General features: G+C 53.5%; 1 protein-coding gene across 4 annotated transcripts; it reads left to right on the top strand.

Annotated features, from left to right (window-relative positions):
* Nucleotides 1-17696, top strand: CC2D1A (coiled-coil and C2 domain containing 1A). Of its 4 annotated transcripts, none has more exons than XM_082837441.1 (29): nt 1-169; nt 1538-1673; nt 3281-3396; nt 3490-3555; nt 3816-3950; nt 4034-4268; nt 9638-9771; nt 10084-10156; nt 10335-10406; nt 10499-10629; nt 10709-10781; nt 11485-11618; nt 11990-12101; nt 12183-12355; nt 13046-13168; nt 13248-13306; nt 13398-13514; nt 14639-14712; nt 14788-14846; nt 14961-15012; nt 15103-15202; nt 15290-15380; nt 15684-15821; nt 15917-15978; nt 16550-16613; nt 16713-16839; nt 16914-16990; nt 17076-17123; nt 17207-17696. In XM_082837441.1, exons 1-29 carry the CDS (start codon nt 110-112, stop codon nt 17225-17227), a joined length of 2862 nt encoding a protein of 953 aa, XP_082693567.1. In that variant the 5' UTR covers nt 1-109; the 3' UTR covers nt 17228-17696. The 4 variants fall into 4 exon arrangements, with proteins under 4 accessions (XP_082693567.1, XP_082693565.1, XP_082693566.1 ...); XM_082837439.1 differs by having other exon boundaries at nt 15914-15978; XM_082837440.1 differs by having other exon boundaries at nt 11987-12101.
* Nucleotides 17697-18100: the final 404 nt, after the last annotated feature.

Genomic DNA, 18100 nt, shown 5'->3' with positions numbered 1-18100 from the left:
TGCGGGGCGCCAGCGAGGGGCGTGGGATTCAGGAAGGGCTCGTGCGCGGCCAGAGGCCCCGGGGGAGGCCAGGCCAGGGGTCCGGTGGTCCGAGTATCCAGCCTGGAAGATGCACAAGAAGAAGGGACCCTCGGGAACCCCGGGCCGAGGAGCCGCCACCGCCCGCCAGGTGAGTCTGTACCCCACGGCCCGGCCCAGGGGACCCTTCCCACCCTTGTCACACATTTAAGGGAGGGCCCCACCCCCAAGGGAGCCCGATCTTCACCCCAGGTGAGTCCCGGTCCCCACCCCCCTGGTTAGGTTCGACTCCCAAAGTGCGGCCTATTGGCCCCGGCTCCCCAGCTTCTGGCGCCCCTCCCAGGGCTCAGGGCCACCTGTTGCCGCAGCAGCTCCAGTTCGGGAGGGGAAGGCCTCGGACCTGGGGTAAGAAAGACAGTTACGGGTCTCCTGGCCTGAGCACTCGTGGAACCCTCGCATCAGTCTGGCCAGGTCAGACTCTTTTATCCCCATTGTACAGATGAGGACACTGAGACCCAGATAAGTGAAGACACCTGCCCAAGGTCATAAGGATTAACTGCTTGGCCAGAGCTAAGCACAAATCCAGAGCTGCTGCCATGAGCCCACGGAACTGTGGTTGGGCTCCTTCTCCCTCCCTCATTGCCTTTACCCCAGGCACTGGGAGAGTTTGATTTTTCTCAGCTTTGATGGAAGGAGCTCAGGCCATAACTTAGTGCCCAGGTATTACAGTCTGAGTGACGTGAAGTTCCCTCCTGGATTCTACACGTTGGACACTTGGCTCCACCACTCTAAGCCTCAGTTTCCTCATCTGTAAAATGGAGCCTCTAAGAGTCCTTATGTCACGGGATAGTTGCAAAAATTCATTGAGATAGCTTATGGAAAGTGCTAGAACATAGCACTCAATAAGTGTTGTCATCATCATCATTACTATTAGATGGAGACATATATGATTGCCAATATTTGGCCATTTTTGATCCAAAGAAAAGGGGTTAATTTTGTGTACTTCAACCTGATATTATCACATCATGGTTGGTCATTAACCAGGATAGGATAGGAAGACAGGTATGTTACACAGCAAAGCCCCCAATTCCAACTTCTACGTTGTCTAGGCTTCTATTTGCTCTTAACACCTCCAACCTTCCTTCATGGCTCGCTCTGCCAAAGATGCTGGAAAGGAAAAACCAAGGTGTGCAGAGTGGCTTTGCTGTGGGGCAGGGTGTGGGGCCTTCCTTCCCCACTGACCTTGGCTAGCAGCACATCATGGGTGTGGGCTTAGAGCAGGCAGTTGGGTCTCTCTAGCTGCCCTTTGCCCCATGTTGATCTGTGCCGGAGGACCTGCCCACCTTGGGACATCTGTTGTATTCTGGGGCCTGTTCTGGCCTCCTGGCACTCCCCAGGGAAATAGCTTTCCCCAGCTCTGGGTTCCCTTCCTTCCAAGGGGACTCCAGGTCCATCATGGCTGCCTCGAGCTAGCTGGGGTGCATCCCAAGGTCTGACTGAACCCCCATTGTTCCCACAGCTGGGCCTACTAGTTGACCTCTCCCCAGACGGCCTGATGATCCCTGAGGACGGAGTTAACGATCAGGAACTGGAGGCTGAGTTCTTGGCTTTGGTGGGGGGCCAGCCCCAAGCCCTGGAGAAGCTTAAAGGCAAAGGTAAGACTCTCAACACACCCCTGAACATTTTGTGAGCTCCCTCTGTGGGCGGGGCTTGGAGCTGGGCTCTGGGGCGATGGTGAAATGGAGACAGAGAAGGTGCCTGCCCTTCTGGCATCCACAGTCTGGGTAAGAGTTAAGCAATCAACTCTGGAGCCAGAATGAGGTTTCGAATCCCACCTTTGCAACTTACTGGCTGTGTGACTTGATGAATTCCAGCACCTGTGTGGGCCTCCGTTTCCCTGTTTGTAAAATGGGAATATGACCACACTTACATCACAGGAGTTAATCTTCTAGTGTTCATCAGGCACTTCACATAGGACGTGGCGTGCCCTCCAACCCACTGTTCCGTGACCGGGGCTGGGATGGGGAAGGCACAGAGCAATGGGGGAGACCTGTGAGCTGGACAGGGCTTCCTGGAGGAGGCACCTGCAGTAGGGAGGGCCAGGTGAAGAGTGGGGGACTGCTTCTGGGGGGTGGGTCACAGCACATGCAGAGGCCCTGGAGGAGATGGCAGGGGCCAGGGGACTCTGCAGTGGTCAGGTGGGGCTGGAGCTCGGGGCAGAAGGAGCCTTTACACTTTGTAGCTAATGCAGTTGATACTCGTTATTCATGGATTCTGAATTTGTGATTTCACCTACTAGCTTAAATTTATTTGTAACCCCCAAATCAGTGCTTGTAGTACTTCTGCAGTCTTTCACAGACGTGCACAGAGCTGCAGAAAACTTGTCTCCCGATGTGCACGTTCCCAGCTGAGGCGACACTCCGCCTTCTTGTCTCAGCGCATAAATAAGTATCCTTTCTTTGGTGTGTTCAATGCCACATTTTTCTCTTTTTTGTGCTTTTTGTTGGTGATTTTGTGAATCCACATGGCCCCCAAGCGTAGTGCTGAAGTGCTGTCTCCTGTTCCTAAGCGTGAGCAGGCTGGGATGTACCTTCTATATAAGCTTCATTCAGGCGTGACTTATAGTGCTGTTAGCCTCAAGTTCAATGTTAATGAATCAACAGTATATATTAAATAAGGTGTCTTTAAATAGAAGCACACATAAGACAAGGTTGTGTATTGGCTGGTGGACAAAAATGTGCCCAGAGGCTCACGGGAACCTCATGCTGTATTTCCTCCAGGGACAATGGTTCAGTATTTGCTCATTCCATGTCTGCGGCAACTTTATAGCACATGGATACTGCGGATAACCAGAATAACATGAACAACAAAATGCTGACAGTATGCTGTTCTAAGAGCTTCACTTACCTTTAGTCCCCACAAGCTACCTATGAGGGAGAGACTATTGTTGTCCCCATCCAACAGATGTGAAGACTAAGGCCCAGAGAGGTGAAGTGACTTGCCCAAGGTCCCACAGTGAGAAAGTTGCAGATCTGGGGTTCCAACTCAGGCGGGATAAGGAAGAGATGAGACCAGAGAGATGGGCGGGGAGGGGGATCATGCCTAGCTGGCCCGAGGGCAGTGGGGTGCCGTGAAGGGCCAGGAGGGGGACATGCTGCCCCACCGCCTACTACCCTATTTTTCGGGGCCGTGGGTGACCAGGACGGGAGGCTGGGGGCTGTTGAAGGATCCCGGTCCGGCTGGGGCCTCCCCCTGCCTCTAGGTCCCCTGCCCATGGAGGCCATTGAGAAGATGGCCAGCTTGTGCATGAGAGACCCGGACAAGGACGAGGAGGAGGGGACGGACGAGGAGGATGTGGAGGCTGATGATGACCTGCTGGTGAGCACCCGGAATGGGGCAGGGGACCTCCCTTCCGTTGCTGCCCCATCTGGCAGGCCCTCACGACTGGCCCCTGGCTGTGTGTCCCTGCAGGCGGAACTGAATGAGGTCCTTGGGGAGGAGCAGAAGGCTTTGGAGTCCCACCCTCCTGTGGCCCAGGTATACCTCCGAAGACACTGGTCCCTGAAGCCCAGGGTTCAAGGCCTTCCTCTTCCCCTCTCAGCCATGGGACCTCGCTCAGGTGGCGGGACACCACTGAGCCCCAGTTCTCTGCCCTGGGAAATGGGATGATGATTTCTGCCCCTTTGGGGTTAGGGTAGCAACATGCCTGGTATCCAGTAGGTACTCAACCAAGGAAGATGTCAGGGCGGGCCCGAGTGGGGTCACCGCCCAGACTGTGTGCTCGGCCCCTCCTGCAGCCAAAGGCCACAACGCCCAGCCCAGGATTGGAGGCCACCTTGCAGGAGAGGCTGGCCCTCTACCAGACAGCGATCGAAAGCGCCAGGCAAGCCGGAGATGGTGCCAAGATGCGGCGCTACGACCGGGGGCTTAAGGTGAGCGGGCAGACGGGAGGGTGCTGGGACCTCATCACCCAGCTCCAGGCCCCTCCCAAACCCACGTTCACATCTTCTCCCAGACGCTTGAAAACCTGCTGGCCTCCGTCCAGAAGGGGAAAACCATTGATGAAGGGGACATCCCGCCGCCTGTGGCTGTGGGGAAGGGCCCAGTGGCTACGCCCAGCCACATCCCAGCACCCACCCAGCCGGTCCCTACGAACCCACCGGCCCCAGATCCCCGGGTCATCGTGGAGGGTCCTCCTTCAACTGCCCCAGCCTCATCCCTGGTCTCCGCTAAGCCCCAGCTGCCCTCAGGTAGGCCAAGGACAGGGCTGGGCTGACGTGGGATGGGCCGGGTATTTATTCAGTGGTAGGGCCCTCTGCGGGGTTGCAGGCCCGACACCAATTGTTAGGTATTTTTAATACCCTTCCCTCCCCGGAGCCTACCTTCCAGGGGGGACATGGGCTCACAGAGAAGTTTTGTGTGTGTGGTGGCAGTAAAATACATTTAACAACACATTTGCTATTTAACCATGTTTCAATGTGCAATTGAGAGGCACTTGGCGTATTCACAGTACTGCTCAGTCATCACCTCTGTTTCCAAAACTTTTTCCTCACCCCAAACGGAAACTCTGTCTCCATTAAATGCTAACTCCCCATTCTCTCTCTCCCAGCCCCTAGTAACCTCCATTCTACTTTCTGTCCCTGTGGGTTTGCCTCTGTAGACATTTCACATAAGTGGCATCGTCCATCCACTCTTTGCCCTCCTGTGTCTGGCTTCCTTCACTTAGCATAATGTTGCAGTGTATGTGTCAGAACTCCATTCCTTTCTATGACAGGGTAACATTCCCACACATAGGGTTTTGGGGGGTCTTTTTGTTTTTTACAGAAACACAACATTATTTTATTAGTCACTGTAATTTTAATCATGACCTCTTTATTTTTTTTCACATTGACAACGTTCAAAATCTCAAGACCTTTTAGGGTTTTTTTAAAATTTTTGTATTGGAGCATTGTTGATTTACAATGTTGTGTTAGTTTCTGCTATACAGCAAAGTGAGTCAGTTTTGCATGTTAATATATCCACTCTCTTTTAGATTCTTTTCCCGTATAGGTCATTACAGAGTATTGGGTAGAGTTCCCTGTGCTTTACAGGAGGTTCTTATTGGTTATCTGTTTTATATATAGTAGTGTGTATATGTCAATCCCAATCTCCCAGTTTATCCCTCCCCCCCTCCCCCGCCTTACCCCTGGTAACCGTAAGTTTGTTTCCTACAACTGTGACTCAATTTCTGTTTTATAAATAGGTTCATTTGTACTCTTTTTTTAGATTCCACATATAACTGATATCATATGATATTTGTTCTCTGTCTGACTTACTTCACTCAGTATGACAATCTCTAGGTCCATCCATGTCGCTGCAAATGGTGGTATTCTGTCCTTTTTTATGGCTGAGTCATATTCCATTGTATATATGTACCACATCTTCTTTTTTCTTTTTTTAAATTAATTAATTAATTATTTATTTTTGGCTGCGTTGGGTCTTTGTTGCTGCGTGCGTGCTTTCTCTAATTGTGGACAGGGGGCTGCTCTTCATTGCAGTGTGTGGGCTTCTCATTGCGGTGGCTTCTCCTATTGTGGAGCATGGGCTCTAGGCCTCCGGGCTTCAGTAGTTGTGGCACGTGGGCTCAGTAGTTGTGGCTCGTGGGCTCTAGAGCACAGGCTCGGTAGTTGTGGTGCACGGGCTTAGTTGCTCCACAGCATGTGGGATCCTCCCAGACCAGGGCTTGAACCCATGTCCCTTGTATTGGCAGGCGGATTCTTAAGCACTGCGCCACCAGGGAAGTCCCTGTACCACATCTTCTTTATCCATTCCTCTGTTGATGGACGTTTAGGTTGCTTCCATGTCCTGGCTGTGGTAAATAGTGCTGCAATGAATGTTGGGGGTGCATGTATCCTTTTTTTTTTTTAATATCTTTATTGGAGTATAATTGCTTTACAATGTTTTGTTAGTTTCTGCTGTATAATAAAGTGAATCAACTATATGTATACATACATCCCCATATCTCCTCCCTTTTGCGTCTCCCTCCCACCCTCCCTATCCCACCCCTCCAGGTGGTCACAAAGCACCGAGCTGATCTACCTGTGCCATGCGGCTGCTTCCCACTAGCTATCTGTTTTACATTTGGGAGTGTATATATGTCCATGCCACTCTCTCACTTCGTCCCAGCTTCCCCTTCCCCTCCCCATGTCCTCAAGTCCATTCTCTACATCTGTGTCTTTATTCTTGTCCTGCCCCTACGTTCTTCAGAACCATTTTTTTAGATTCTGTATATATGTGTAAGCACACAGTATTTGTTTTTCTCTTCCTGACTTACTTCACCCTGTAGCATGTATCCTTTCAAATTATGGTTTTCTCCGGATGTACGCCCAGGAGTAGGATTGCTGGGTCATATGGCAGCTCTATTTTTAGTTTTTTAAGGAACCTCCATACTGTTCTCCATAGTGGCTGTACCAGTTTACATTCCCACCAGCAGTGTAGGAGGGTTCCCTTTTCTCCACACCCTCTCCAGCATTTACTGTTTGTAGATTTTTTGATTCCCACACATAGGGTTTTGAGTGAATAATTCCCAAGCCCTCAGCTTGTCTGTCTTTCCTATAAAACTCACCTGCTGGAGGACGCACCTCCCAAGAAGTTTCTTTCCCCCAACCTCCCTTCTCCCCCTTTAGGGAAGGAACATGGGGATCTGCCCCGGGGCAAACACTGCCCTGGTGGGAACCAAAGAGATACTTGAAACACTGGCCTGGGGTTCAGAAAGTGAACCCCTGGTCTCTAAATCCTTCTGCATCCAGGCTGGTTTCTAAGCTTTTGTTTTTGGCAAAGTTCAAGGATGGCTATCAGAAATCATCACCTGAGATTCTCAACTGAAATCATCAACAATTTTTCATAATGGAGTTTTTGGTATGTAGCTGGGCAGGGGCTCTGAGAATCACGTGACGTCACAATAATAAGACTATCTCTTCTATTTGTTGATGTGAAGCAGGTTTCTCTACATATTAAAAACAAAAAAGGAAAGTAGGAAAAGAATAAACAAGGAAACAGAGATAAATGTTAGGAGGTGGACCCAGCCACCGCCGTGTCAGCAAGAGCTGCCTTGCCAATAAAATTTTACTCCTAGTATATAAAAATTATTTGTCAAAAAAGCTCAATATATTTAGGCTTTGCTCAATTTCGTGCTGATAATAATTGTAACAGTAATTCTATCCTGGAAGAGAAATTCTTTAACACAGAGACTTGCGATGGCAGTAAACAAAGCCAGTCCGATGTCAAGGTGTTGGGGAGAGGGGTAGATAAATTAGGAGTTCGGGATTAACAGATACACACTACTATATAGAAAATAGAAAATAGGAAAAGAACAAAGATCTACTGTATAACGCAGGGAACTGTACTCAGTATCTTGTCATAACCTATAATGGAAAAGAATCTGAAAAAGAATAAATAAATAAATATATATAAATAACTGAATCAGTTTGCTGTGCACCTAAAGCTAACACAACGTAGTAAATTCATTACACCTCAATTTTAAAAAAACGTTAAGGAGTTTTAGACACCTCTTCAGACAAGTCCTCCAAAACTAAAGCAGTGGGTCCAGTTGTCAGTCTGAAGAAGTACAATGCATGCTGTTTTTCAGGTGTTTCTAGGATTTCTGGACACTGGGTGGTGTATCTATTGTATTTTTTTTTATATACTGACAATTGTACCTATTGCTTTCAATTTAGGGATACTTCCCCTAAAAACTGAGCATATTGTTTGAAACTGTAACTAACATACTGTTTAATAAGCCATTTAATCCTGTTTCCCAACTTTGCTGATACAGTGCATAGATGTACATTTAAATGTACGATGGGGCTGTCAAAAAAAGCCTTTCAAGTACCCACATATATCGTGTTAGGATACAGTTCTGCGGGAGACGTGGATGTAAATAAGGGAAGATCTGAAATTCCCGAGTGCTAACTGTGAACCCTGGCATATATTTAAATAGTAAATGTTGGTTTGTGTTGTTTCAACCCACTGACTTTGCAGTAATTTGTTACAGCAGCAACGGGAAACTAATAAAATAGCAAAAAATAATTTTTACCTTTTTCTATATATTTTTCCCCAGTCAGTTTTAACTTTGCTATTTTTTATATAAGAAATTAAAAATTTTTACGGAGCAAAAAAAAAAAATATATATATATATATAGTAAATGTTGGTATATAGTCAAAAGAATTGAGAGCAGGGACATGGAAAGGTATTTGTACACTTGTGTTCTTAGCAGTATTATCCACAATAGCCAAAAGGTAGAAGAAACACGGTGTTTATTGACGGATACAGGCACACCTCGTTTTTTCTAGTTTTTCTTTATTGTGATTCACAGATATTGTGGTTTTTTACAAACTGAAGGGTGGTGGCAACCGCGCTTTGAGCTAGTCTATTGGTGCCATTTTTCCAACAGCATTTACTCACTTTGTGTCTCTGTCACATTTTGGCAATTCTCACAGTATTTCAGACTTTTTCATTATTATTATATTTGTTATGGGGGTCTGTGATCAGTGATCTCTGATGTTACTGCTACAATTTGCTAAAGGCTCTGTTGGTAGTTAGCATTTTTTAACAATAAAATATTTTTATACTAAAGTATGTACGTTGGTTTTTTAGACATAATTCTATTGCACACTTAATAGACTACGGTATAGTGTAGTAACTTTTATACGCACTGGGACACCAAAAAACTGAGTGACTCACTTTATTACGGTGGTTGCTTTATTGCGGTGGTCCGGAACCAAACCCGAAATGTCTCAGAGGTATGCTTGTAAATAGATAAACAGATGTGGTCCATTCATGCAATGGAATAATATTCACCCTTAAAAAGGAAGGAAATTCTGACACGTGCTACAACATGGATGAACCTTGAGGACATTATGCTGAGTGAAAGAAGCCAGTCACAGAAGGACAAATACTGTGTGATTCCACTTATAGGAGGTCCCTAAAGGAGTCAAATTCGTAGAGACAGAAAGTGGAATGGTGGGTGCCAGGGGCTCGGGGAGAGGGGATAGGGAGTTAGTGTTTATGGGGACAGAGTTTCAGTTGGGGAAGATGAAAGAGTTCTGGAGATGGACGGTGGTGACTGTTGCCCAACAATGTGAACGTGCTTAATGCCACTGAACTGTACACTCAAAAAGGGGTAAGATGGTAAATTTTATGTGTTGTGTATTTTACCACAGTTTGAAAAAATAAAAAGGGAATATTGGTGAGTTTCAAATCCCCATAGTAGTTAGGATACATTTGATTTAAAAGAGTGGTGTGATGGTTTTCTTTATCAAATGTCAATATTTGGAGACACTGGAAATGACAACCCTTGCTACTTTTTCAACTTAAAATGAAAAGTTTTCGATGTCAACTTAAAAATGTGTAAGGATACATAAAATTTTCCAGGATTCTCTTGGGGGCAAAACAGCAATGGCTCCAGAGACTGACAGTCGTGCGGTTGAGTCCCCACCATGTCATCTTCAGGCTGTGTGACCTTGGGGAGGCAGTATCCCCTCTCTGAGCCTTAATTCTCAAATCTATAAGGTGGGCCTAAGAACAGTCTTTGTTGTGAGAATTAAGTAGAAATGGTTTGCGTGCTGTTCCCCCTCCCAGGTCCCTGCAGCCCAGGACCTCCCAGGTCCCTGGCCCAGTTGCAGAGCCGCCAGCGCGAGTACAAGCTGGCCGCCCTCCGCGCCAAGCAGCAGGGAGATACCGCCACTGCCGCAAGACACTTCCGCGTGGCCAAGGTGTGCCCAGACTGACGGACAGGGTCGGAGGGAGAGGACAGGATGCTCCTGACATTGCATGATGGCAAAGAACAGGGGCTCTGGAGTCAGATTTAAATCCTGGTCACTCCGTAGCTGTAGTTTGCTGCACCTCTTGAAGGCTCAGTTTACCCTCTCTGTGAAATGGGCATAAGTGTCTGGAAGAGGCTTGAGCAAGTTGCTGCAAAGGAAGGGACAGAGCGGGGAGTCCTCTGTTGTGGGCAGGGCATAGAGACTCCCCTCAGGGTCATGGCCTCCAGCTGCAGCCTCTTCCCCTGATCTTCCTTTTCCCAGAGCTTTGACGCTGTCTTGGAGGCCCTGAGCCGGGGGGAGCCTGTGGACCTGTCACGCCTGCCCCCTCCACCTGGTGAGGACCCCACCCTGCCCACCCTCCAGGACTGCTGGAGGCCTCCACAAAGTTCTTTCTAATACTGCCGCCCCTGTTGGTCAGGCCCAGGGACCCCACCTTCAGGCCAGGCCAGCCTGGTGGGGGAAAGGGCGGCCACAAGCAAGCCCCCCATTGGACTGGACCTCTCTGCCCCCAGACCAGCTGCCCCCAGACCCACCATCACTGCCACCACAGCCTCCAACTCCTGCCGTCGTGCCCTCCATGCCAGGTAGGCTTCTGGGACCCTGTGGGGTGGGCCAGCCAGAGCAAGACAGTCTCCTCGACCCTAGACTCTTAACTCTACCCCCTGGTCTGGCCCAGAGGTTCCTGCACCCCCAAGGACTCTCCTGGAGGCGCTGGAGCAGCGGATGGAGCGGTACTGTGTGGCCGCGGCTCAGGCGAAGACCAAGGGGGACCAGCGGAAGGCTCGCATGCACGAGCGCATTGTTAAGGTGTGTGGAGACCAGGTGGGCGAGTTGGCAGCCCCTCGAAACCTTGCCCAGGAAGCCCTAACACCTACGTTCCCTGCAGCAATACCAAGATGCCATCCGAGCCCACAAGGCTGGCCGAGCCGTGGATGTGGCCGAGCTGCCTGTGCCCCCAGGTAGGCCCCACCCCCGGCCCCTACCCCTCTAACCTCTGAGCCTTTGCAGATGCTATTCCTTCTGACTCTGCAGTCTCAGGGAGCCGATGGCTTGCACATTCAGAAATTCTGCAAGCTTGTTAGACGATTGGTAGCTTAAAATCAGTCAACAATGGGAGAGTTTATACCACGGAAATTGGGAAACAATAAAAGTCAGGAGGTTTTATGTGGAGAGCCTGTTCACCAGCCCACCACTGCCTGCTCCCTCCCTTTCTTCTTTGCGTTCGACTCAACTCCTTCCTAGTCATCAGCTCTCAGCTTTACAGATACCTGCTCAGCCTCCCATCAGCCCCCCAGTGGGTAGGAGGCATCCTCTGGGATCTCAGAGCTGCCTGTGTGTCCCCCATGAGAGCAATTATGTGTCTGCACCTTGGTCCCGTGGGAGAACCTCCAGGCCCAAGACTACCTCTTATGCCCAGCACACTACCTCACACAGTGCTTGCTTTTTGGAGTCTGGTCAAGGCCCAGCCGGGGTCAGGCAAGAGGAAGGGCAGGCAAGAGGGAGGTTGGAAAGGTCTGGCAATCTCCACCCAACCAGCAGCATCTCCTTTCTTACATGCAAAGTAGATTCAGTGGCCTGAGGCTCCTTATGGGGGAGGAACCTGAGTCTCCACCATTATGGTGTTGGCCCCCTCTCCTGATTGGGTCCCAACTGGCCGCCCAGGCTTTCCCCCGATCCAGGGCCTGGAGGCCACCGAGCCCACCCAACAGAGCCTGGTGGGGGTCCTCGAGACTGCCGTGAAGCTGGCCAGCCAGGATGAAGGCCCAGAGGACGAAGAGGATGAGGAGCCTAAGAAGGTGTGAGGGGCCGGGGCCTTGGGGCGAGGCCAGGGAGTGGCAGCAAAGCCAAGCCCCAGCAGTCCTGGCCTTGAGCCAGAAAGACCCGGCTACACAGCTGGCCCTGCTGCCTTCTGGCTGTGTGGCCATTGGGCAAGTCGTTTTGCTCTCCGACCCTCGGGCTCCTCCTCTGTAAACTGAGCACAGTAATAGTCCCTACCTCCCAGGGCTGTTGCAAAGATTCAGTGTGAACAAGATCATATGTTGTGTTCAGTGCTGAGGAAACAGAAACTAAGACGGTCAGTGTTGTCAGTGTCGGGCCCTGACCCTTTGGGGAGTGGACTCATCACAGGTGCTGGGAAAGCTCTGACTTCCTCTCTATCCCTCAGCAGCTCAACAGCCCTGCAGCCCCCACAGCCCAGCCCAAAGCCCCACCTTCAAAGGCACCCCAGTCAGGATCTGCCCCAGCAGCCAAAGCGGCCCCCAAAGGCACATCCACCAGAGGTAGGTACACCTGCCCCACCTGGGCTGCCTGTTGCCTGGCCATGGGTTGGGCAGCACCCGCAGACGCCCCTGTGCCCACAGCCCAGCAGCAGCTGGCCTTCCTGGAGGGCCGCAGGAAGCAGCTCCTGCAGGCGGCGCTGCGAGCCAAGCAGAAGAATGACGTGGAGGGCGCCAAGATGCACCTGCGCCAGGCCAAGGGACTGGAGCCCATGCTGGAGGCCTCACGCAATGGGCTGCCCGTGGACATCACCAAGGTGAACCTCTAGGCCTGCTGGACCTTCCCAAGCACTCACCCTTCAAACTCATGCCGCTTAGCAGCCATGTGACTTGGAGTGTATTAGTCAGCATCCGGGTTACGCCGCTGAAACAAATAGGCCTCCCCAAGACAGTGGCTGAAACAAGACAGACATTTATGTTTCTTGCATGTAACATTCAGGGCATTCTGGTCTCTAAAAGACAAAGCCCTTCAGGGCCCAGGTTCTTTTATCTTGTTGCTCTGCCACACCCTAGGTCTTGTCCACATGGTCAAAGTGGTTTGACGCCTTGTCTGCATCCCAGCTATGAGAAGTTACATGGAGTTGCCATCACTTCTGCTTGCCTCCCATTGGCCAGAACTCAGTCACATGGCCACCCCTAGCTGCAGCAGAGACTGGGACATGTAGTCTCTTGCTGTGTGCCCGGGCAGGACTCCATTACTAGGGAAGAGGGGGTGGGGATCAGACTTGGAGGAAAATGGATAACAGATTCTGCCATTTGGGGCAGGACCATCCACTTCCCTTTGAGCATTACTTTTCTCCTTGGGAAAGAAGGAAGAACAGGGACAGGGGATGAAGCCATAGTCAGGGAAGGCCTCTTTAAGGAGGGGTGACGTTTCGGCAGAGCCCCGGGTGGGCCTGCTCCTTGCTGACCAGGGGACCCTACCTCATGAGCCTTGTCCTCCCCAGGTGCCACCCGCCCCTGTCAACAAGGATGACTTCGCCCTGGTCCAGCGGCCCGGCCCAGGTCTGTCTCAGGAGTCTGTCCGGCGCTACGGTGAACTCACCAAGCTCATAAGGCAGCAGCACGAGGTGAAGGGGGATTCCCCGCCCAAGTCACTACAAGGGCATGGGCCCCCAACCCTCCCCTCACTTTCTTCTGCTCCCCCAGATGTGCCTGAACCACTCTAACCAGTTCACCCACCTGGGCAACATCGCCGAAACCAGCAAGTAAGAGGCCCCGCCCCCATCCCCACCAGACATCTGCACCCCCAGCCTGCCCCTGGGACCCGGGACCTGAGCAGGGCCCTCTTGCCGGCAGATTTGAGAAGCTGGCGGAGGACTGTAAGCGGAGCATGGAGACTCTGAAGCAGGCCTTTGCCCGGGGTCTCCCCACGCCCACTGCTCGCTTTGAGCAGAGAACCTTCAGCGTCATCAAGTAAGGCCCCTGAGACCCCCCCAGCCCTTTGGAGAGGGGTTTGTGCGCCCCGGAAGCCAGCAGAGGATTTGCCCCTGGAGTAGAGTTGGGGGAGCTGGTGGGAGCACGGTGTGTGCAGGGGTCCTGAGGCAGACATGACGCGCGAGTGAAGGACGGCGATAGGGTGTTGACAGTGACACATTTGGAAATGGGGATGATCTAGTGACTGTAGACGTGTGCCTGGTCCCAAAGGCCTGGGCAAGCCCGTGGGATGGTGATCTTGGTTCTGCTCCTGTTAAGTCTTCTTACACCCCAGGGAGCTGGGATTGTTTTTTCCCACTCGTAGATGACATTAGGTGCAGCCACTGGGATAACCTAAGATCCCCATCTAGGATAACCCACACCCCTTACCCCGGCTCCCCTACATCTGCCTAGCCTGGCTCCCTATCACTTCATCTCCTCCCACTGTCCCCACTTCACTCACTTGCTGCCACATAGACCTCTTTTTGGTCAATCAGACACACGGGCCGTGTTTCCACTCAGGGCCTTTGCACCAGCTATATTTCCTCTGCTCAGACTCTCTCATGCAGGTTACCATGTAGCGGCCTCTTCTTGACATTCAGAGTCACCTGTGATGTTACCTCCCCTGAGAGGCCCTCCCTGATCACTCTGTCTAAAGCAGCCCCTTCTGAGCACACTCCACTCTCTCTCCCCTGTTTTAATTCTCTGCAGAGTTGTTGTTTTGTTTGCTTATTTATATATTCATGGGTCATCTGTCCACTCAGCTAGCCCCAGTTCCATGAGCAAAGGCATGGGGTCTGCCTCGTTTACTTCTGTATCCCCAGCAGTGAAGACACTGGCTGGCATAGAGTAGATGCTCAAGAAATACTGTCAAAGAAGGAGAAGGTCCCACAGCAGCTAGGGCCACTGGCTGGTGCAGAGTAAGTCCCAAATACATATATGCAGAGTGGAGAAAGGACTCAAAAGGTAGCCAGTGGTGGACCTGGATAGAGAATTCTAGTCTGTCTGGTCCTAAAACTCAAGCCTAGGCGCTGAGACACCCCTAAGAGACTGGGGGGAGGGCAGAGAAGGCGGGCAGGCAGTGGCACTGAGGTGCCTCTGTCTCTTGCCCGCCCTCCTGGAAGGATCTTCCCTGACCTCAGCAGCAACGACATGCTCCTGTTCATTGTGAAGGGCATCAACTTGCCCACACCCCCAGGTGAGGGGGCGTCAGGCAGGGGTGGGGCCGTGGGGTCCACCCCTCTGCCCAGCTCTGACCCTCATCTGCCCACAGGGCTGTCCCCCGGTGACCTGGATGTCTTTGTTCGATTCGACTTCCCCTATCCCAATGTGGTATGTGGGGAGCTGAGGAGGGACGGGCTCAAGCCCCACCAGGCCCGGGAGTGAGTCTGGCCGGGGTTCAAGGGCAGGCGCCCCTGAGCTTTTTCGCTTCCTGTCTGGTCACAGGAAGAAGCTCAGAAGGACAAGACCAGTGTGATCAAGAACACAGACTCGCCTGGTGAGCCTTGGGTGGGAGGCAGCCCTCCTCAGAAAGCCCATGAGGCCACAGCCTGACCCCTCCCTCCTCCCTCCCTCCTTCCCTGGGCAGAGTTCAAGGAGCAGTTCAAACTCTGCATCAACCGCAGCCACCGTGGCTTCCGAAGGGCCATCCAGACCAAAGGCATCAAGTTCGAAGTGGTCCACAAGGGGTAAGCTGGGTCCACAGGTGCTGCATGGGCTCTAGAAGAGGGGGAGCTCCCCTGGGCCGACCGTCCTGTCCCCTCTCACACACACAGGGGGCTGTTCAAGACCGACCGGGTCCTGGGCACAGCCCAGCTGAAACTGGACGCCTTGGAGACAGCATGCGAGGTCCGGGAGATCCTTGAGGTGAGAGGTGGACATTCGTCTGACCGCTCCGGTATGGCCGTGCCGCTCATGAACACCACCCAGGTGCTGCCTGCCCTGAGCCCCCAAGGGTCCCCTCTGCTGACCCAGCCTGGCCCCGGGAGTCCCAGACCTCCCTGCTACCCGGCCTCAAATACCCTCAGCACCCTGCTCCTTTATGAGCAGCTGATGTGTCAGCCATACCCACGGACTCGTGTTTTGGAAATTGCTTTGGTCTCCCTGAGCCCAGCCCTGAGCCTCCAGCCGCTGCCTGCTTCCTAACAGGCTCCCCTCACTCCCACCCAGGTCCTGGATGGTCGCAGGCCCACAGGGGGGCGGCTGGAGGTGAAGGTTCGGATCCGGGAGCCACTGACGGCCCAGCAGTTGGAGACGACAACTGAGAGGTGGCTGGTCATCGACCCCGTGCCAGCAGCTGTGCCCACAGTGAGACCCCCTGCCCATCGGCAGCCCCAGGGAAGGAGGGAGGCTTGGTTCAAGGGGACCAAGGCTCACAAGACTGGTTCTGTCCTCTGAAGCAGGTTGCTGGCCCCAAAGCGAAAGCCCCTCCCGTGCCTGCTCCTATGAGGGAGCCGGGGAACAGGTAGGTGGCTGGGCCCGGCTGTGCTGGAGAGAACCCCCTTCTGCTTATCTCAGCCTGTCCTGGACCACTTCCCATCAGGCACAAATTGGAGCATGTCTCTCCCCTGCTCCAAGACCTGTCCTGGCTTCCCTTCTCCTGGAGCATGTAGTTTAAACTCCTCAGCTTGATCTTTAAGACCTTTTGTGATCTCCGTCAATATGTCCAGCCTTCTCTCTCCCCACTTCCTCCTGTTGGTTCATGGATACACTTAGTTTTCACTGACCTCTGGGCTTCTCTGTGTTACAATGTCCTGAGCACCCCTATCCCCACACTATCTCCTTGCTTCTCTGCCCAACTCTGACTCCTTTGAGTCCCAGCCTGGCTCTCACCTCCTCCAGGAAGCCCTCCCTGACACCTGGCGTCACAGTTGCCTGGGTGTACAACCATTGTCCCTATTAGGTTGTGGACTCGGCAACACAGGGGTGGGCCTGGCTTGTCTCCCGCTGTTCCCCAGTGCCCAGTGTGTCTGTTGAATTAATGGGGTCGGGGGTGGGAGATCCCTGCAGCCCCTCACCCTTCCTCAACCCCATAGATCAGCCCGGCCCCTGCATAGTCTCAGTGTGCTGGCCTTCGACCAAGAGCGTCTGGAGCGGAAGGTGGGTACCCATCCTGCAGGGCTCAGTGGGGCAGGATTGGGGGTCTGCAGGCCCGGGCAGGGCCCTCACAACTCCCTCTGCACCCCCACCCCGCCCCAGATCCTGGCCTTCAGGCAGGCACGGCGGCCGGTGCCTCCCGAGGTGGCCCAGCAGTACCAGGACATCATACAGCGCAGCCAGTGGCAGAGGGCACAGCTGGAGCAGGGGGGCCCCGGCATCCGGCGGGGTAGGATCTCAGGGATGAGTATGTGGGGGAGGGGCGAGGCAGGGGGCCCCATCGTGACCGCCTCCCTCCCTCAGAGTACATGGCCCAGCTGGAGCGGCAACTGCAGTTCTACACAGAGGCCGCCCGGCGCCTGGGCAACGATGGCAGCAGGGTGAGCTGCGGGCGGGCCGGGTGGGCGGGCATCGGGGGGCCGGGGCTGCCAGGGGCTGCCCACTGACCTCCTGTTGGCCCCCCAGGAGGCTGCCAAGGAGGCACTGTATAGACGGAACCTGGTCGAGAGTGAGGTAAGAGGCTTGGGTATTGGGGACGGGGTGGGCAGCTGTGGCCATGTCCCCTCCACCCTGACCCCGGCGGCCTCTCCCCTCAGCTGCAGCGGCTCCACAGGTGAGGGGCCGAAGGGGCAGGCGGCCCCTGGAGAGCCGGGAGCGGGCCCAAGGCCCCGGCGCTGGGAGGAGCTAACGCGGCCACGGCCTCAGACCAGACAATCAGACAATCAGAGGACAATCGGCTCTGGATGGACACGTTCCCCCGGCTGGGCCCACCCGGCCCGACTGGAGCCTCCCTGGCAGGGGACGTTGCGGGCGCCAGCCTGTGTGTGCCCTTCACCTAGGCCTGGCCGGGTGGGCCCCAGAGAGTCCGTTTGCACAGCCCAGGGGTGCGCGGCCCCTTGCCTGCCTCCGAGGTGGGAGGGCGGCTAGGACCAAACCTCAAGGGCCCCTGCAAGCACTTTAGTCCCAGCCCGTCCCCAGCCTTAACCCTGACGCCCACCCACACCCCAAAGAAGCCACTGAGGCCAGCCAGAGCCCAGCTGGCTCCCCAGAGGGTTGCCCTGGCCCAGCTGGGCCGCCAGGGCTGACACGCGGAATAAACAGCCAGGGCCCTGCCTGGCTCACTCTGTCCTGCCTTTGTTTGTTGCTCCTGCCCTCGGCGCCTGGGCTGGGTCTCCTTCACGGCTCCCCTGGGGGCTGATGGAGAGGTGTCTGCCAGAGGAGCAGGCTGGCAGGGGCTGTGCCTGTGAAGGATGTGCGCTCCGCGCACGCTTGCTGCGAGGACGTGTGTGAAGGCCTGTGCACGTGTCGTGAGCGTCTGTGGCCCACCTGCGGGCATCCGCGAGTATCTCTTGAGCTGGTGGCCTTGGGCGTATCTGGGTTTACACGTGTGGTCAGGTCATACGTGGTGGTGCCTGGTGACCCGTGTGTGTCTCAGGGCCTTGACAGCCAGCCCTACCGCTCAGTGGCCACAGGACCTGGGCCAAATTGCC

This window comes from Leucopleurus acutus, assembly GCF_964270905.1.
Source record: "Leucopleurus acutus genome assembly, chromosome: 3".
Taxonomy (NCBI): domain Eukaryota; kingdom Metazoa; phylum Chordata; class Mammalia; order Artiodactyla; family Delphinidae; genus Leucopleurus; species Leucopleurus acutus.
This window is presented reverse-complemented; position numbering and strand designations above follow the sequence as displayed.